General features: G+C 44.7%; 2 protein-coding genes across 2 annotated transcripts; both read left to right on the top strand.

Annotated features, from left to right (window-relative positions):
* Window positions 1–1,074: 1,074 nt before the first annotated feature.
* LOC134285962 (uncharacterized) lies at window positions 1,075–3,273 on the top strand. Its single transcript, XM_062847520.1, has one exon. The coding sequence runs from the start codon at window positions 1,075–1,077 to the stop codon at window positions 3,271–3,273; it is 2,199 nt and encodes a 732-aa protein (XP_062703504.1).
* A 69-nt stretch (window positions 3,274–3,342) lies between these two features.
* Window positions 3,343–5,922, top strand: LOC134285961 (uncharacterized). The gene has a single exon (XM_062847519.1). It carries the CDS (start codon window positions 3,343–3,345, stop codon window positions 5,920–5,922), a length of 2,580 nt encoding a protein of 859 aa, XP_062703503.1.
* Window positions 5,923–21,724: the final 15,802 nt, after the last annotated feature.

Genomic DNA, 21,724 nt, shown 5'->3' with positions numbered 1-21,724 from the left:
ACAAGGAACAAACTCACCGGATAATCGCCTGCCATCAATCGAACTAAAAATGCGAAAGGAAAAAATAAATCGGAGCACCGAAGGCAACGCGCGCGCAAAATCGGCCTCCAGCTGCCGAGCCGTCACTACACACACTGACTGAAGCTGGATCTTCTTCCTCTGCCATCAACCGTGCCAAAAGCGCAAAAAGCAAATGAAAACAAAAACAAAACTAAATTGAGGCACCGAAGGCAACGCGCGCACAAAATCGGCCTCCAGCTGCCGAGCCGTCACTACACACACTCGTGTGTCGCACGGTGATAGCTAATTAATTAGCCCGTGCAATCAAACTGTAGTGCGAAAAGCCCCGCCGCCGGTGGGTGAAATTTCGTGTTAGTGGAACCTCTGCGCTTGGGAGAGTATCAAGGCGGATACTACTCTGTGTTGTGTGGAGAATATTTCGTGGCCATCTTGTGACTCGTGGTCATCCAGGAAGGTGATTGACCCCCACGATTGCCATCGTCATCGAAGCCATTTTCGACGCTGGTGAAGTTACCCCGTTCCCCCGCCGCTGCTGCACCATACTTTGTCGATTGGTGGTGGCACACAGACCGCCGCTGGGGTTGGAACGACCATCGAAGCAACGAATCCGGTGAGTTCTTTCCATTTTCTATGCATGTGGCAGTAGCATTTAAGAAATTTAGTGAAAGATAATTCCAACCACTTTGAACTTTGTTTCAATTGGTTGATGAAAGTTGGGTGACTTTTTCGCATTTTTTCAAGTCATTGTGGCAATTGGTGGGAGACGGTGCGCAACTCAAGTGGAATCCGTTCGCGCCCTTGATTGCGTTCCGCGTAGGATTGGGTTTGTTCGCGACGGGAAGGAGCATTCGTTCGATTAAACATCCCTTTCCCGTCGAAATTTTCGCCGCGAAGGCCAATACACCGTGACGGGAAGGATTTGATCGTTCGATTAGTGTATTTGCGCCTCGCCGGTTCGGTTTCGCGAAGAAACGAGTAGCTCGCGTCGGGAAGGAGATCCGTTTTCGATTTGCTACTGTTTCCGTACGTTTTTCGTTCGTGTGCTCGCCAGCAATGGCTCCGAAGGACGACAAAATCCTTACGGACAAATTGGTCCAGCGGCAGTCGTTAACCGCCATTCGAGACGCTGTTGAGAAGTTCGTCAGAGACTTCGAAGCAGTGCGGGACAGGTGTCAAGTGCAAGTGAGAATCGAAACCCTAGACCGAGTGAATGTTGCCTTTTCGGATGTGCAAGATACCATCGAGCGGCTGGATCCGGAGAATCTGGAGGCACATCTGACGGAAAGAGTGGATTTCGAGCATCGATATTGCGCAGCGAAGGGGTATTTGCTGTCTAAACGCCCCACCGATGCTGCCCCAGCACAGCTGAACTCGTCCTTCGTCGCACAACCAGCCCCCTTCCACCTCCGCTTACCGCAGATCGACCTGCCACGTTTCAATGGCGATTTTTCACGTTGGTTGTCGTTTCGGGACACATTCTCGTCCATGGTCCACTCCAATGCGGACATACCAACAGTCGCCAAACTGCAATATCTGTTGCAGTCACTCGAAGGGGAAGCGAAGAAACCCTTCGAATCCGTCGAAATCGAAGCTGACAATTACGCTTGCACTTGGGACGCTCTGCTCAAGAGATACGACAACCGTCGGTTTCTCAAGCGTCAACTGTTCCGGGCACTCTACGATTTGCCAACGGTGAAGCAGGAATCTGCTAAACGCCTCCACAGCCTGGTCGACGATTTCCAGTGCCATGTACGGGCCCTGGCCAAACTAAACGAACCCGTGGAGCATTGGGATACGCCGTTGGTGAATATTCTGTCGTACAAGCTGGACCAAACCACTTTGCGAGCCTGGGAGGAGAAGACAAGTACGCAGGATGATGTCAAATACGACGAGCTGGTGGAGTTCCTCTACCAACGTGTGCGAGTGCTGAATTCCGTCGGCTACGAGCATCATCAGCAGCCGGCACCGCCGTCAAAGGTGGCCGGGACCACCCCGAAGTCCGCCAAAATCAAGTTCGCAGCCAGCGCCGCTGCATCCTCCAATACAACGCCAACATGTCCCCTGTCTTGCCCCGACAATCACGTTCTACGCAACTGTCCCATCTTCCTTGGGAAGGATGTACGCCTTCGCCGAGAGCTCGTAACGCAGAAGCGGTTGTGCTGGAATTGTTTGGGCAGCGGGCATCAATCAAAGAAGTGTTCGTCGAAGTTCACTTGTCGCACGTGTCGTGAGAAACATCACTCGTTACTGCACGATCCTGCTCTATCGAAGTCGCCGGGTTCCTCCGTGTCATCATCAACCTCTACTCAGCAACCGTCTCCATCCACAAGTGTGGAATCCCAGAGCTCCGCTCCTCCCCAAGTCAGCATGGCAGCCCAAACTGCATGCAACACGGTTTTGTTGGAAACGGTCGTCCTCAACGTGATCGATGACCACGGCAATGAGCATCAGGCGAGGGCCTTGTTGGACTCGGCCTCCATGTCCAACTTCATTTCGAAGCCATTAGCGAAGCTACTCTTCAACCCCCGGTCGAAGGTGGACATATCCATAGCAGGTATCGGTCTCTCCACGCAGAACGTGAAAAGTGCAATAACCGCCACAATCCAATCGAGAACACAGGAGTTTTCGACGAAGTTGGAGTTTCTCATCCTCAAGAATCCTTCGGCACAGCTGCCGACCATTCCGATCAACATTTCGTCGTGGAATATCCCGAAGGTTGCCCTAGCGGACCCCCAATTCCACGTCCCAGGAAGGATAGATCTTGTCATCGGAAGTGAAGCCTTCTGGGAGCTCCATAGTGGTCGGAAGATTCCGTTAGGAGACGGACTTCCATGGCTGACTGAAACGCCATTCGGATGGGCCGTCGCTGGGACCGCATCAAGCCAATACAACTGTATCCCTCGGATCTGTAACCTTTCTACGATATTCGCTAACGACACGCTTTTGGTCGGTCCAGTTGTACAGGAAGACCTGTATTCAATTATTCTGCGTTTCCGCATTCGCCGCATTGCTCTCGTTGCCGACGTAGAGAAAATGTATCGGCAGATGCTACACTTCCCCGAGGATCGCAGATTTCTACGAATCCGTTTCCGTGAGAACCCCAGCGATCCAATATCCACCTACGAATTGCAGACAGTGACCTACGGTACTGCCTCTGCCCCGTATCTCGCCACGAGAACTCTGCAGCAGATAGCTCACGATAATGGACATCTGTTTCCAGCTGCTGTAGACCCAGTGATTCACGACTGCTAGGTCGATGACCTGCTGTCTGGAGCTGACGACGTGGAATCAGCCATTCAAGTGCGGGAACAAGTGACGTCTATGCTCAACACTGCTGGCTTCCCAATCAAGAAGTGGGCGTCGAACATTCCGGAAGCTCTCGCCGGTGTTCCAACGGAAGACCTGGCCCTACAACCACTGCACGATCTCCAGGACGGGCAGGCCGTTTCCACTCTGGGTCTTGTGTGGGAACCGAGAACCGACACATTACGGTTCAAGGTCCAACTGCCACCACCGGCTGCGGTACTGACAAAGCGGAAAGTGATGTCATACATCGCCCAAATCTTCGACCCACTCGGTCTCGTGGGTCCTACCATCGTAGTTGCGAAACTCTTCATGCAGCGTTTGTGGGCGCTGAAACACAACGGAGAAACTTGCGAATGGGATTCACCGCTTCCGATCAAGCTTCAACAGGAATGGAAAGAATTCCACTCCACGCTACACATGCTAGGCGAGGTTCGAGTTCCACGATTCGCATCTCTTTCGAATGTCATCAACCTCCAGCTCCATTTCTTCTCCGACGCCTCCAAGGGAGCGTATGGCTCCTGCTGCTACGTACGAGCTGAAACAAGAGATGGTGTGTCAGTGCAGCTGCTAACTGCGAAGTCAAAGGTAGCTCCACTATCTAGCCGTCATTCCATCGCCCGGCTGGAACTATGTGCAGCGCGACTGTCGACGCAGCTGTTCCAGAAAGTGTTGGCCGCCCTGAAGATACCAGCTCCAGCTTACTTCTGGACGGACTCCACTACGGTTCTCCACTGGTTACGGTCACCACCTAACCGTTGGAAGGCATTCGTAGCCAATCGAGTGTCACAAATCCAGCATGCAGTTGCCGTGAGTCGCTGGAAACATGTTCCTGGCATCGACAATCCAGCAGACGATATCTCACGGGGATTGAATCCAATCGACATTCTGCAATGCAAGCGTTGGTGGAACGGTCCTGACTGGTTGACACGCTCTCCGGCGAACTGGCCGAATCTCCTTCCGGTCGATGAAGACGCCGAAGCTTCCACCGAAGAGATGCGGAAGGTCCCAGTAGTTTCGATGGGCGTCGTACAAAGCAATTTCCACGACGAGCTGTTCGCCCGTTTCTCCAGCTTCTCTAAGCTTCGTCGTGTCATTGCGTTCTGTTTGCGATATCTTCGATCTTTGCAAGAACGCGCCATGTTTCGCCGCACCGATCCGGAAAAGTACAATCAGCTCACCCTCAACGATGGGGAAGTCGCTCCTCTTACCTCCGGAGAACTACAAACCGCGGAGGTGCACCTCTGTCGTCTCGCACAACGTCAGTCGTTCGCTGAAGAACTTTCGGATTTGGCCAGCGGGGAAAGAGTCACCAAATCGTCAGCGTTGAAATGGCTGAAACCGTTCGTCGATCAGAACGGCCTTATTCGTGTCGGTGGCCGGCTGCGCAACGCCGCCCTCTCCGACTTCGTGAAGCACCCCATCGTGCTTTCTGCCAAACATCCGCTGTCGACTCTGCTGGCTGGTTTCTTTCACTTAAAGCTACTGCACGCAGGCCCTCAACTCCTGCTAGCCACGCTGCGCCAGAAATACTGGATTCTCGGCGGCAGAAACTTAACAAAATCCGTCTTTCACCATTGCCACACTTGCTTTCGTAGCAAGCCCACACTAGTCCAGCAGAGCACAGCGGATCTACCGGCATCCCGAGTCTCACCAACTCGACCTTTTTCCGTCTGCGGCGTCGACTATTGTGGACCGTTCTTCATCAAGCCAACCGTCCGCAATCGTGCACCAACGAAAGCCTACGTAGCGGTCTTCATCTGTTTTGCGACAAGGGCCGTACACATCGAGCTTGTGAGCGATCTTACCACAGCTGCATTTCTAGCAGCACTTCGTCGTGTCGTCGCCCGCAGAGGAAGAATCGCCGAGCTGCACTCGGACAATGCGACGACGTTCAAGAGTGCGTCTCACGCACTCAACCGCGTCTACCAAATGCTGAAGGTGGACAATGCCGACCGAGATAGGATCTTCAATTGGTGCTCCGAGAATGAGATTCGGTGGAAATTCATCCCGCCGAGAGCGCCACACTTCGGAGGCCTGTGGGAGGCCGCCGTCAAGTCAGCGAAGAAGCACCTGCTCAAGATTGTCGGCAACAGCAGCATCGCCTACGAGCCGATGGTAACTCTTTTGGCCCAGGTCGAGATGTGCCTGAACTACCGTCCGCTGACGCCGATGCCGAGTGAGCCGTCGGATCTGGAGGTCTTAACACCAGGACACTTTCTCGTCGGGTCTAACCTGCAAGCGGTACCCGAAGTTGACCTACGTGAAATTCCCGATAACCGTCTGGAATCGTACGAGCTTGTCCAGAAGCACCTGCAGAACATCTGGGCTCGCTGGTACCCGGAATATCTTCAGCAGCTGCAGTCCCGAGCTACCAAGGGCTGCAATCCTCCGGTCGCCGTTGAGGTCGACCGCATCGTCGTCATCAAGGAGGACAATGTCCCTCCTGCCAGCTGGCCGTTCGGAAGGATTATCAAGCTACATCCGGGCAAGGATGGTGTCGTCCGAGTAGTGACACTACGGACTGCACCGGGAAAGGACATCGTTCGTGCGGTTGCGAAGATCGCCCTACTGCCGTCACCAGATACAAGCCTATAAACTGTTCCAGGTAGAGCAACCCGCAAGGGAGAACTTGCTCGAAGCGCACCTGCGCTTAGCACAGGTACTTGCGGTTCCAATAATTCTATGCTGAATCGTTCGATCTACCTGGTCTTTCTTTTTTGTTCCCGGTCTGTTGCGAGGATCTACAACGGAGCGATCACCGGCGCCAGTCCCGGTGTCCAGTCCAGTCTACAATAACCAACCAACTTGAATTCGTCCAACGTGAAGTTTTGGAACACCTCCGTGTTCCAAGGTGGCCGGAGTGTTGGAGCCGGACCCATTTAGCTTAAGATAAATTGAATTTGATCCCCAAACTGTTATACGCATCTACAACCCCATTAACCAAATGAAATCTCTGAGAGCGTTAAAGATGAGATGAGCGCGCTTGCGCACACTATCCCCGAGCAGAAGAAAATAACAAGTGAATAACATATCAAGGTATTTATCTTAAATACTACCATACCTTGATATGCCCTTCATTAGGTGGTAATAAGAGGCAAAATAACAAAAACGAATACCAAAATTTTGTATAAATAACACCTAGAAAATAACAAGTCTTGTTATTTCAATAATGAATGCATACCTAAAATTTCAAGTGCTGTATTTGTTATCCCATTGTTATTGAATAGCAAACTAATAACATTTCTTGTTATTAAATGTTTCATTTGTTCGTTGACTTCATGATGTAATAGCAAATCTTGTTCTTCAGTTATTTTCACTGCTAAACCAACAAATACTTCATCAATACCAAACTCTGCTCAAATACCTCCAATTGTTATTGTGATGTATCCATAACATTTCCCAGAATAACGCAGCAATAACAATTTAAGGTATTAGAGCAGATGTTGCTCTTCGCATGGTATTTGTAAGGTATGCACCTCTGCTCGGGTCCTCTGTCCACCTTCTGTGGACAATCGTGTAGGTAGTCGAAATGACCAAACAATGTACATATTGTAAATAGTTAGTAGCAAATAGAATCTCAAACGAAACGTACCTACGGTCGTTTTCTGTGTCGTCGCTTTATCACGGTCACACACAGTCCCCCGTTACCAAGGGACTTTGCGCGTTTTGGTGCAGTTCAATTCGGGTCGTTTTTTTCTAAGTAGTCGGTTACCACGACACTTAGCCGTTTCGTTGTGGTGCGGTGGTGATTCGATTTAGAATCTTATTCTAAGTACCCCGTTACCAAGGCACTTAGGCAATTCCGTGTCAAGTGTCTCAGTCCGACCTTAGTGAGAAGGTGGACGAGCGTACAACGGCCTGTGGTTGAAGAACTTGTGCACGCAAAGGGCTTGTGGCGACCCAAGCCCCCGGTCAGTGATTCCGCGTTGTGTTACCGTACTTTTCCGCGCATTTCGGTGGCTGCTACGGCAGCGAAGAAAGCCCTTCGATACCTGGCAAAGTTCGCGCTCGAACATCATTAAAGAAATTCCTGAAGGCATTTCTGACAGAACTTCTGGAAGACCTGAAGATTTCAACTAGGATTCCGGCTTCATCTATAGAATCTTCTCTAAATCTAGCATAGCTAATTGTCCAAGATTAAAATTCTTAAACAACGAAATTAATATTTTTGCCTTTCTCGTACACCAAGGTGTACCGAAAGGCTATATGTTCACTCCAAAAACGAAAATTTTATAGAGCCCTCGGAGGGGTCAAGTCTTATATACCAATCGACTCAGCTCGACGAGTTGAGATGATGTCTGTGTGTGCGTATGTGCGTGTGTGTGTGTGTGTGTGTGTGTGTGTGTGTGTGTACAAAAAGGTCACCTCATTTTTAGATAGTAAATATCAACCGATTTCAACGACCGATGGTTCATTCGACGCGGTATATAGTCCCATTGTTTCCTATTGAAAATGGTTCAGATCGGTCCAGCCGTTCCGGAGTTATGGCCATTTAGGTGTTCCGGATCGGCACCCCAGGAAGGGGCCAGATATAAAAACGCTACAAACCCATGCATGCGACACATCAAACCACGGCATTTTAAATAACCTGATGAACGGTAAGCAGGAAAATAGTCTCAGACCATATCTGAACCGTTAGTGTTTCGGAACCGGTTCCGGGTGTTCCGCCGGAAGTGGCCAAATATGAAAGTGAACCAAACCCATGCATGCGACACATCAAACAGTGGTTTTTTCGACAACCTGATGAACAGTAGGCAGGAAAACATTCTCCGATAATATTTGAACCGGTAGCGCTCCGGAACCGGTTCCGGGTGTTCCACCGGAAGTGGCCAAATATGAAAGTGAACCAAACCCATGCATGCGACACATCAAACAGTGGCTTTTTCGATAACCTGATGAACAGTAGGTAGGAAAACATTCTCAGACCATATCTGAACCGGTAGTGTTCCGGAACCGGTTCCGAGTGTTCCGCCGGAAGTGGCCAAATATGAAAGTGAACCAAACCCATGCATGCGACACATCAATCAGTGGCTTTTTCGATAATCTGATGAACAGTAGGCAGGAAAACATTCTCAGATCATATCTGAACCGGTAGTGTTCCGGAACCGGTTCCGGGTGTCCCGCTTGAAGTGGCCAAATATGAAAGTGAACCAAACCCATGCATGCGACACATCAAACAGCGGCTTTTTCGGTAACCTGATGAACAGTGGGCAGGAAAACATTCTCAGACCATATTTGAACCGGTTGTGTTACAGAACCCGTTCCAGATGTCCTGCCGGAAGTAGCCAAGTACACAGATAAAAATAATGAGATTTACACGTCATGTAAACTTCATTTTAGTCATGTAAACTTAGTGTTATGATGGTTTACATGATATATCATGTAAATTTGTGTTATATGTCATGTAAACTCTCAGAGTCATGCTGAATTACATGACATATAATGGAAGTTTACATTATATTTCATGAACTTTACATGATATGTCATGTAAACTTCTGTGATATCCCACGCTCCAATTATGTGCATCATATGTCACAGAATTTTACACTCTTTTTTCGATCTGTGTATAAAAGTTAAACAAACCCTCACATGCGACGCATCAAATCGCGGCTCTTTAGGCAACCTGATAAACCTTTAGCAAGAAAATAGTTTCAGACCATATTTGGATCAACCGATAGTGTTCCGGAAGCGGTTCCGGGTGTTCCGCCGGATGTAGTCAAATGTGGAAGAGAACCAAACCCATGCCTGCGGCACATTAAATAGCGGCTATTTAAATTACTTGATGAACGATTAGCAAGAAAATAAGCTCAGACCACATCTAAGATCTTTTTAAAGACTACCGATAGTGTTCCGGAACCGATCTAGGGTGTCCCGCCGGAAGTGGCCAAATGCCAAAAGGAACCAAACCCATACATGCGATACATCAGATAGCGGCTTTGCAGATAACTTGATGAACGGTTAGCAAGATAATAGGCTCAGACAACATTAGACAATATCGGTAGTGTTCCAGAACCGTTTCAGTTGTTACGCCGGAAGTGGTCAAATACAAAAATGAACCAAACTCATAGATTAGACGCATTAAGTCATGGCTTGTTAGGAAACCTGATGGACAGTTAGCAAGAAACTAGTCTCAAACCATATAAGGGATAAATCGGTATTGTCCCGGAATCGGTTCCCGGTGTCCCGCCAGAAGTGGCCAAATGAAAAAGTGATCCTAACCCATACATGCTATACATCAAATCGTGACTTTTTAGATAACCCGAAAACGGTTAGCAAGAAAATTGGCTCAGACCGCATTCAAAACTACCGGTAGTGTTCAGGATTGGGTTTCTCGGGTATTCTACCGAATGTGGCCAAATACAAAAGTGAACCAAACCTCTGCATGCGACACATCAAACCGCGGTTTTCTCAATAACCTGAGGAACGATTAGCAAGAAAATAGGCTCAGACCACATTGAAGGCTACCGACAGTGATGCAGAACCAGAATTGGGTGGAACAGGAACTACAAAAGTGAATAAAGTCGATGCAAGCGATAAATATGTGTAACAGAACAAAATCTTGACTGAACTAAGGCCACATATATACATACGTCTCACTCTACTTACTACCCATCGTGTTTGTTTCAACGGTTGAATCAAATATACATAGATCAAGCCTAACTTTACCAAACACCGTATGTAATGCGGGGCAAAAGTTCACACCTAACAGCATATATCAAATAACTATTAAACAAAAAGAAAATAATATCGTTGTTTCTCGTTAAACGAATCCCTAGCATTCCTTTCCAGCGTTACTGAAGTTGTCAAAATACATTGTGAAGTAATTACAGCTGTGAGTGTTACACAAAATACTTGAAAAAAAAGCAAATATGCTGCAAAACTTTTGAACGGGATCGTAATTTTAATCTTATCTTCGTCAGTTCGGTGATGAATTATAAGTATGAATTTACAAACTAAGCTATTTATGAAGTAAAACAACATAATATTCCCAAAAGTTTTAATAATCGATTTTCTTCCAAAAATAAGTTCAAATTCTCTTTCAGAACGATTTAAAGATGCATACTGCACATATTATACAGTGACCGCACAATTTATGAATCGGCAAAAATGACCACAGTTTATGGATCACTCATTTGATCTACATGGTGATTCATAAATAGTGTACAAAATTAAGGTGATTCATCGGTGTGGGGTCACTGTACATAATATTAGTTTCTATACGAAATCGTTATTGCTTCAAATATTTTGTAACTATATTGATGCTCTAGATTCAGAAATATAGTATGAACTTTTGCCCCACTGCCGAGGTTTTAACAATGTTCCTTCCTACAAGAAGCACTAGAAGCTTTTTGTTTATTCGAGTGCACCTCTTGAACTACTATGGAATTACGATTCTACGACATCGAGAGATTTTGTAAATCTTCTTCTTTCGATCATTACAAATTCTTATTACAAAAGATCCAAAAATTACATCAAAACAGTTAGAAACACATTTGTTTACATAACTCTGCCACTACATAACGAAATCGTTCCAGTTTTTATTGACGAGTATCTGGCCTGACAATGTGTCGACTCCATACAAGTTTGCCTGGGTTTTTAACTCGTGCGCAGAGTAAGACCCACTGCGAACTTTTGCCCCGCATTACTCTATGTAAACAAAAAAAAAGATTTTCACATGAGGTGCTGAATTTCGTTAAGGACTACTTGTATCAATCACCTTTAGGGATGATTTGTGAAAAAATAGCCGGATTTTTCACGTTTCTGAAATGCTCAATGTATTAGTTGCAACGGAAACAGCGAACTTTCCCTTCGATTGTTCCGTTCGTGGATTTTGTTAGATACGGTATTTGGTAAAGTTACGCGTGAAATCGTTTTTGTTCGTTTGACGTTTACTCACTACCTCCATCAAGCCAGCAACGAGTTGTGAAATGGAACCTGATTAGCATTTGGCGATTAATTTTTCGTGACGATGTTGATGATGAATATGTTCCAAATGATATGTCTGTTTGTCTGTACTAAAGCAATCTCAACAAATCACACCATTTCAGATTCCTGAGGTGTAAAAATATACAGTAGGATGGATCAACGTTATATGGGAAAATGAAAATTATCGCATCAACCCCGAGCAAAGTTTTTTTAATCCTCTTTTGCGTCTAAAACTATTGGGATTTTTTTTATAGTTTTATTCTCAGGATTCAGCAACAGTTCGGATTAAGTCGACGGAAAGATCATGCTTCAGAATGATGGCCCATGCACAGAAATTTACTATACAAAGCAATAGTGGAAGGTTCCAAAAACAGGAACCGAATTCTAGACCACCCGATAAGTAGTAGATTGTCCGCATCACGACGGTTTCAAACCGAATGGACTCAATATGTACCAAAACTTCCGTATGAAATTTTTGAGTTTAGCAAAGCCATCTTGACAAGGAAACCTTGACCGATTGAACCCCTGAAAAAGCCCCATACGGACCGAATCGTCGGAAAAAATCATTAACTAGTGTTTTCGATTTCTCCAAAAGACTGCAAAGTCAAAATTCTGAAACAAAACTATCCCAGTCGTATCCCGACCAAGGAAAGATCATGAGTACATGTTCTACGAGAAAGGCACTATCACCACTAGGTGGATTAATATGGGTTTTTACAAGAAGTATTGATCATTTTGTCGACTATCATATGTCATCAGGGTCGAGATAATGACTTCATATTAAAGTTTTACATTGCCTTAAAACAGACCCCCTCAACTTCATCCTTTACTTGGAAACATAACTGCAGCGCCATCAGCAAGCTTGCGAGCAATTATAGAAGTAAAATAGTGGCACAAGTATGCTTAGATTTTCATAGCTGATATGTTGTTATGGTTGTCATAGGTTGTCATGCGTTGTTATTTGTTTATGCGCCACTTGGTAGGATCGGAAATTCCTGAAACAGAATTCAATGTCCAACGTTGCTTTATGTCCATCGTCGTAAAAGGATAATGCTATCTATTTTAAAATGAGTTCGCGAAGATGCGCTGTTTCCGGTTGTGTAAAAAGAGCTGTAGGTGCGTCGACAAAATCATTTTTCAGAGTTTCTGGAAAACACAGGTTTTTTCTTTTGCAAATTATGTAATCGTTATTTTCAGCTAATTTATGTTGCTTTCAGAAATTTCGACGTATGGAAATCTTTTTGTAAAAACGATGCCGTCACTAAAAACAGTTTTATTTGCTCTGACCATTTCGTGGATACGGACTTCATTAATAACCGAAATTGTTCACAAGGGTATGTTTTAAAAGCACAGTATTTTTTCAACTATATAAACCACTCTTCTTTAAAGGCTCAAGCCACACGCTGTGCCAATTCGCAAAGAAGCGTTGAACTCATCTGAATCCTCCAATGATGCCTCAATGGATGAGGAGCATGATGATTTCCGAGAATGTGAGATGGACGTTTGCGCATTAGAAGGTATTTTTGAATTACATACATGCTTTTGAATTACTCTATTGTCGTTGCGGTTGAAACACGAAGTTTCCCCACACGTGAAAATTATTTTTTTTTTAAACCAGACGGAAAACCTAACGTCGAACACGCTGCGCTGGACAGCGGATCTGGTTTTCTATCCAGCGCTTTATGCCCGTCGTACGTGTATGACACACGGTTTGGAAGAGAAATCGATTTTCATGTGTCAAAAACTCCAGATTCCAACTGCACGAATGATATATGCATAGCAATACTTATCACACATTTGTATCGTTTTTTAGAAGTATACGATTTCGATTTGGACAATGTTGCTGGTGAAATCGTCATAGATGATGATAAGGAGACTTTCAATTTCCCTATCAAAAAAAAAGGAAACTGCACGTCGATACGAGTGCAGTGGAACATGACCACGATTACTTTTTCAATTGGTCGGAATACATGAAAATGAAACAAAAAATAAATGAGCTGCAACAAGAGAACTCAAAATTGAAACTAGATCTGAGGAAAAAAGCGAGTTTGTTGATTAAAAAGAATAACATTATTCGAAGGCTGCGTGCAAATTATCGTCAACGGCCCACGACATCTCAGGTCTCAGTATTGCGGGATCCATTGCTGGTCGAACTTCAGAAAAATAATAATAGGAAGCTTAAAGGGGCCAGATACACAGATAAAATGAGGAACATGGCATTAGTTGTAAACTATTGCTCTCCAAAAGCGTATCGACAAATGCGCACATTCTTTCGCTTACCGTCAGTGAGCACAATGAAGAAATGGCTATCGAAAATAGAAATTAAAGATGGGTTCTCAGAAAATATTTTGAAATTACTGAAAATCAAGTCTGAAACACTACCGGAAGATGAGAGAGTGGTCACACTGTTTTTAGACGAAATGGCAATAACTGAAAAGGTTTCATATGTCGCTAACGCCGATCCCGATTACATACTTGGTTTCCCAACCAAATTACCAAACGGACATCTTTCCTTAAAATCATTACCATCCGATCCCTCCTCCAGAGCCCCATTATGTAGTACTTGGCGATGTTAGCACCTTCTTGGGCATGTTGAAGCCCCTTCTTGGGAATTCACATTGAGTATAACACCGTTAATCTACTTTGCACCATGATCATATCTTGCACCAACATTGCAGTGCCCCCTAAGCAAGATCACTGCGCACGCAAGTGGACCTTTGCTGGCCGTTTGGACATCACAGCAAGTTGGAGGTTAGTGATGGTTAGGATAAAGGTCAAAGGATACGTTTGATCAACGTTTAAGTACCTAAGTTTCACAATGATAGAGGAACGAACTCACCAAATTGTTTGAACTCTGAGCGTTGGAGATACTCTTACAGACTTGGAAGTTGAATTTACGAGTTGACAGCACATGAGGCTACATGAGGCTATACATGCATGAATTTCAATCAAACACACAAGTTATAATTGTATATCCGATGGCTTATGCCCACGAAAGTTTTTAGGATACATGTGGATTGAGTTAAAAATCTGTTCTCATGGGACACAGTGTATTGCAAAAATACGGATACAGTCATCCGGACACACTGAGAACTATGACGCGGTCATCCGGACTCGCCATGGGTTATTTCGTAAAGAAAATTTCCTAGACTGACTGTGGGCATAGAGTATCTTCGTGCCTTCCACACGATATTCACATGCAGAAATGGTTATTGGCAGAGGAAACTCTCAGTTAATAACTGTTGAAGAGCACATAAAATACTATGCGGGCTTATATAAAACATGGACTGCTACCAAGGATGGTGACTAGTTATGAAAAATTTATTATATTATCGATACATATTTCCAACTAAAGACAGAAAAAATAGCAATGCAATGACATTGTTATGACATTTCCCGTCCCTGAGGAAAACTTTTTGGTGCTGTTTGTCAAGCAAACAATCAACTAGCTCTTTATGAGCTGCAAATTGGAAGCGTAGGTATCAACTTTTTATCCCTTATTTAACAAGCCAATGTATTGTTTCATGTGTGTTTAGTTTATGCTTGGCACAATAGCCAACTCAATATACTTCGATACAGGCAACATTCTACGAGCAAAACCACCAACATAATCGCTTCATCGCCCATTCGTTTCAATTAGCAGAAAACCACCCGTAATCCGATAATCGCCCCAACATCTATCAATTTATAAGACAATTAAGACTTTTCTCGTAGCGGCATGAAATGACAAGATGAGATTAATTCTGCCTCGGCCAAGAAGAGCGCATCTCGTTCGATGCTCCCGTTCCGATATAACCTAGAACCAACCGGGATGTGTTTCCTTGTCTTGTCGGTCGGGTTGTTGGCTGCGGCGATGATTGTCTCTGGGTGGGCTGCGTACGAAGACGTTCCTATCTATCTCCAACGAAGCTTCTCGACCGTGTGAAAATGTGGGAGTGGAAAACATTTCCCGGCAGCAAGTGTTTTCCTGTTTCGATCTTTGATTATGTGGCGGATGCCCGAAAACCACCCAATCTCCTCTCATTACCTTCTCCGGACTGTTACCGTGGCCTGCCGTCGTCTATCTTCGACGCGCTAAGATTCTCACAGAACACTTGAAAGCACTGCCAGTGTCTCACAGTCGGAGGATGGTAATTCAAACAGAGTGAAGCTTTTATTCAATTAACACGCCTCCCGATGGAGAGCATCGGTACCGGTCGACCGTGTTGCTCGCTTTTCGCTTATTTCTTCTGGGTTGTTTTCGAGGATGAACAATAGTGGCGAGGAACGATAAATCAATTTTGGCTCTCGGCGGAACGGAGCACAGGCAAATTATAGCGTTTCGAAATCTAGGATCTCTGCCATTAATTGAACCGGGCCAATCACGTCCTGAAATTTATATTGGCATTCGGGGCGGCCAGTCGGAACCTAATTAACCTATGTTCGAACTCAAGGACTCTTTGGTGGTTGAGTGAGGGACGTCTTGAACATAAATTTGATTCGATTGGAATTGAGGAAGATTTATTCGTTCTTTGATTGGCATTCTTGGAAGGAATCTGCAAAATATTTCAAAAATGTAATCCGATCGTCTCACCACATTGCTCAACCTATTACATTCACATTTTCAGTATTTGGCAGATAAGTTGCTGCTGCTACTGCTAGGATCTTTCCGTTACACAAGTTGATTTTACAGTTGATGTTCAGGAAAACGTTAATTTCCTCAAAAGTAGCTCGTTTTGTCTCTGTTCTGGTACCGTACTATTCATAATACGTTGATGTGTTTCCCGTTCAGGTTGGTTATGCCCACAACTGTATACAATTTCCCACATTCTCAACCATTCCTCAGGCTAATTAACGGACCTGGAAACATGGCAACCATTTCTTGCTGCTGTAAAGCAAGCCTTTTAACGAAATTAACCTACTCAGCAGTACCACCACCCGCCCGTGTCAGCGAGGTGGTAGTGCCGAAAGCGAAAGGAACCGACCAGCAAGGTATTACAAGCAGTAGTTTTGTATATGGTGGAACCATGTTTTGCGTTTCCGCCTCCTCGCGTTATGACAGTTGTTGATGGCGGCGATGATGATGCTGATGATGATACTTTGCTGCCAGGAGCAAGAAACTCGAAACGCACACTGCCGCCGGTGACGCACTGGTGCGGTTGTTTCGGGAACAAAGGTGGTGTAGGAGTTACGGGGAAGATAAGCAGCTTTGTAACTTTTCGCGCGTAATACATTGTTCTCTGCATTAGTAGTGTGGCAGTGGTTCCCAAACAGGTGTTTATTCACATGGGATCAAACTCCTTTTTTTCGAGTTGACGGAAACATGAAGTATACGAAACCTCTGAAATTCTTACTACTACTCTCAGTCCTGAGCGAATCTATGACAAAAGGTCGAAAGACATAAGGTCGAAGGACAAAAGGTCGAAGGACAAAAGGTCGAATGGACAAAAGGTCGAATGGGACAAAAGGTCGAATGGGACAAAAGGTCGAATGGGACAAAAGGTCGAATGGACAAAAGGTCGAATGTACAAAAGGTCTAAAAGGGTAAAGAGGTTAAATAGACTAAAGAAAATTGGAAGACATGAAAAAGTGATCAGAATTCGACAGAAAAACGACGATTAAAAAATAGAACGAGCGATAGCAAAATTATTCAACAACTTCAAAACAATCATTATTGGAAAATAGGAAAGTGTCTTCTAAAACTTGCAATAGCTTATATGCAGCAATTTTTACCGCATTGCAATTCGAAATAGATGCCCATAAATGATGAAAAGTAATGTTAGGTTAAGGTTAAATATGGAAAATAATATTCCTTGCATGGCATGTCACGCTGAAATTGTGCCCAAATGATGAAAAGTAATGTTAAGTTAAGGTTAAATATGGAAAATAATATTCCTTGCATGGCATGTCACGCAGAAATTGTGCCCATTTACGCTCATATTTCACTGAACTTCTCAGTTTCATTTACATTACAAAAGAGAAAGAGAAAAAACGCACAATAAAATGTACAAAATTTCTCTCTCGCAGAGTTTTTGTGCGGGTGATTAGAGTGCTGCGTGAGAGCAATGAGAGCCCGCAGATCATAATCCCAGTGCGCAATTTCTGCAGAAAAAACAGAACTCAGTGCACACGCAGTCTGTTTAAAGGGGTCAGTGTTGTTTGAGCATTTGGTGAACCGAAAGCATTGCCAGTAAGTCCAAAACCCGCTAAGGGGTATCAAATCCTGTGATATCAGAGACAACAGACGTCTTAAGCTGGTCAAGGACTTACAGTTGATGAATATTTTGGTTCCAAATTCCACCAACAGGTGGTGCTAGTGAGCTAACAAATTTTGTTTTTCATATATATCAGGAACATTTGCCAAAAATTGCAACTAGCGTCACCTAGCTGCGGAAACTCGAACCAAACGATAATTATCCTGAAAGCCCTTGATCTACCAAACAATTTTACCGAAGGCACCATTTTTCTGAAGAATCAGAATGCTGAGATATGTGAAATGTAAAATTTGTACGCTATTTAGCGCCGCCTAGCGGTGAAATCACAAATCACACGGCCCATATTCTGAAAGCTCTTAACCAGCTGAACAACTTTGCCGAAGAAACCAACTCTCTAAGTAATCAGGTTCCTGAGATATATGGGATGGAAATTTTGTCAGTGTTGCATCTACTTGTCTAAGATATCACATAAATCACAGACAAGTAGATGTGACACTAGCGAAATTTCAATCTCATATATCTCATGATCCTGATTACTTAGAGAGTTGGTGTCTTCGGCAAAGTTGTTTGGCTGGTCAAGGGCTAACCGATAATAAGACTTAAGATTTAAAATTCTACCACTAGGCGGCGCTAGAGAGCAAACAAATTTTAAATTTCGCATATCTCAGCATCCTCATTTTGTAGAAAGATGGTGTCTTCGGCAATATGGTTTGGTAGATCAAGGGCTTTCAGAATAATTACTGTTTGGTTCAAGTTTCAACAGCTACGCGGCGCTAGTTGCATTTTTTGGCAAATTTTCCTGATATTTATGAAAAACTATTTTTTTTAGCTTACTAGCACTGCCTAGCAGTGGAATTTTGAATCTTAAATCTTATTATCGGTTAATCCTTGACCAGTCAAACAACTTTGCCGAAGACACCAACTTTCTAAGTTATCAGGATCATGAGATATATGAGATTAAAATTTGTCCATTCGACCTTTTGTCCATTCGACCTTTTGTCCATTCGACCTTTTGTCCATTCGACCTTTTGTCCATTCGACCTATTGTCCATTCGACCTTTTGTCCCTTCGACCTTTTGTCCATTCGACCTTTTGTCCATTCGACCTTTTGTCCATTCGACCTTTTGTCCATTCGACCTTTTGTCCATTCGACCTTTTGTCCATTCGACCTTTTGTCCTTCGACCTTTTGTCCTTCGACCATTTGTCCTTCGACCTTCTGTCCTACAGCCGTCCTGAGCACCCACGGTGACAGAAATGAAACATCCCCAGACAACCAGAAATCGCATAAGGATGTACGCTGTACATCGTATAAAGTTCTATTTTTACTCACTATCGCATACATATACGGCTGAGGGACAATCTTCATCGCATATGATGTTATTTTTTGAACTTATTGCGATGTATCTGGTAAAATCATATAAGAGTGCAAATTAACTTTTATGGTGTATAACTACATCGTAGTAGACGATTTCTGATGTTTTATTGCGACGAACTTTACTTATTCGCAAAAGAGTTCGAGCGGAATCGCAAAGTGTCTATTGAATTCGCATAATTGCGCACTGCGATGATTATACGACTTCGCTTGGTATTTTTCTTATTATGTCAGTTAAACTCGCATTGGTGTACAAACTAAATCGCATAAAAGTAAAAATAAACTCGTTCAAATGTGCATGCAAACTCGCATAAGCTAGAATCGTTAACGTTGGTATATTGCGATGTGATATGTGATAACAATGAAAGAGGTGCTGTTGAAGTGCCAAAAAGCTACAAGAAAGTTAACAGTCATCATTATGGTTGCAAAACTAGTTACAAAGTCATCATTTTTGTTTTGTTGACCTGATAGATAACAATTGGTAGTGCTAGCAAGAAAAGGATAGTGATAACTGTGCGGGAAATCACGCTTCGTCATTATGAGCTCCAGATAGCCTGTCGAACACGTACAGCACAGGGAAACCAAGTGCATTCCAACAAACACGGTGGTGAGTTAGAATGTCATGACAATAAATCAGTGTGTTTCATAAGTGGTGTTTGGTGCTAAGTGTGAAGTGTGGCTCGAAAATCCAAAGGTTCTTAGTTCGATACTGAGGTGACAAGAATTGTTTTTTTTTCGAATATTATTAAGTCGCATAAGATGGTATATTACGTCGCAATAGTGCACACCGTGCATCGCATAAGATGTCGCCTGAAGTCATATAGCGTAATTATTTTTCCGTCAATGCACGTATAGCGCCTCCACTTTTGCACGCATAAGGCACTTTTACTGCATCTTATGCGATGTAACTTTAAGGCATAAAAGTACGTATAACATGAACATAAACTTCATTATACGTGCAAATTGGTTGTCTGGGTCTCCATTCTAGGCGATTGTCCGCGATAGCCTTGACCTATGGCCAGGTCAAATTTCTGTTGACTTGCGTTATTTCGTAGTTGAGGCTGTGCCGCCATGAGCCTCTGGGTCTGTCTCTGCTGCGATGTTCTGCTAGACTCTAATCTAACGCTTGCTTGCAGATTCCGTTTCCGCCCCTGCGAAGAGTGTGGCCGACCCACCTCCACTTTCGCTCCCGAATTTCTGTCGCTATCGGCATTTGTTGACATCGACGATGGAGTTCTACGTTCGAGATCCAATTGTGAGCCCACCATGCACGGATTATATACCGCAAGCATCTATTGATGAAGACATGCAGCCGTTGAGTGTTCTCCACTGATACACACCAAGTTTCACTGGCATACACCACACAGATTTCACGTTCGAGCTGAAAAGTCGGGTTTTGGTGCGTCGACCAATCTGATTGTTTTCCATACTTTTCTTAAACTCGCAAAGGCAGACCTGGCCTTCTTGATCCGTGCACCTATGCCGATCTAGGTTACACCATCGGCCGCCATTTGGCTCCCAAGATATTGGAATCTTCAACATTCTACACTGCTTGACCAACTACCGTGAAGCTGTAAAGGTTGACCCTGTTTACATTCAACGATTTGGTCTTATTGACGTTACGGTAGGACTGCGATCAGCAAGATCATCGAGCTTGCTCTGCATATTAGAGCGCCGTTGAGCTAGGAGAGCAACGTCATCAGCCAATTCGAAGTCATTTAGGTGCTCCATGGTAATGGGCTGTCACAGTAACCCACGATTTGGTTTACGATCCTGGATCTATCTACCAGGATCTCGTCGATTACAGGAACAGTAGCGGTGATAAGATACATCCTTGTCTCACTCTAGCAACGACCCGGATGGGATCTGACAAGACACCGTTGTGCAGCACTCTGCACGAAAATGCCTCGTACTGTGCTTCAATGAGGCCGATAATATTCTCAGAGAAACCTTTGTGCCTGAGGGCTTCCCACGTGTTTTTGTGATTGAGACGGTCGAAAGCTTTTTCGTAATCGATGAACACCAGGTAGAGAGACTATTGGAATTTATTGATTTGATTCAGGATGATACGGAGCTTAACAATAAGGTCCTCACAGGATCTTCCGGCACGGTATCCAGCATGCTGCTTTCGGAGAGTTGCATCAATCGTCTCCTGTATCCGGTTAAGGAGCACTTTGCAGAGGACTTTGATGATGCACAGGAACATGGTACCACGTCAATTATCGCATGCAGTCAGGTCACACTTTTTGGGTTCCTTAACTAAGACGCCTTGAATATAGTCGGCCGGAAATATCGCGATTTGCGATGTTGCTGTATAAATGATGCAGCAATTGTGCGGGAGTTCGACTTCCGGGGCTCTGTTCGATTTAATGCTACGTGGATGTGATCGAAGTAGGAATGGGTGGTCACCCTATCATCGCCCAGGGTTCATGGCTGCACTTTGATCGAGCCATCAGCATTAACAAAAATTAAGGCGACGGAGTTCTCACCAAGAACTCCCAACGCAGCAGAAAATGTGCCCCTCAAAGAGAGCACTCGTCGGCAAGTCTTGGCCCCACAGGAAGGTCCCGGCGGACCCCACATGGCACCGAGCTGAAGGCGCATCGTCAGCTTGAAATGCGCACCGAGCGGACCGAACGGGTCCGCCTCGATCGTACGACAACCGTACAGTATCATTCTCTATCAACCAGCGCGGCTACAAAGTATCACAATGTGGCCATTTGGAAGCGAGGAAACGTTTGAACACAGCAATATCACAACGCACGATGTGATTTCTTATTCCATGGACGGCGGCTTCGTCCGAGTGGCCGTTATCGTTCTCATCGTCTGGCGGTGGCGGCGAAACATGAACCGCTTGAAATCACTGGAAGCGGCGACGAGGAGGAACCAGCTAAACGTCTAAGC

This window comes from Aedes albopictus, chromosome 2, assembly GCF_035046485.1.
Source record: "Aedes albopictus strain Foshan chromosome 2, AalbF5, whole genome shotgun sequence".
In the NCBI taxonomy this organism is placed as follows: Eukaryota; Metazoa; Arthropoda; class Insecta; order Diptera; family Culicidae; genus Aedes; species Aedes albopictus.
The sequence above is the reverse complement of the archived record's forward strand: the minus strand, read 5'-3'. Positions and strand labels throughout refer to the sequence as shown.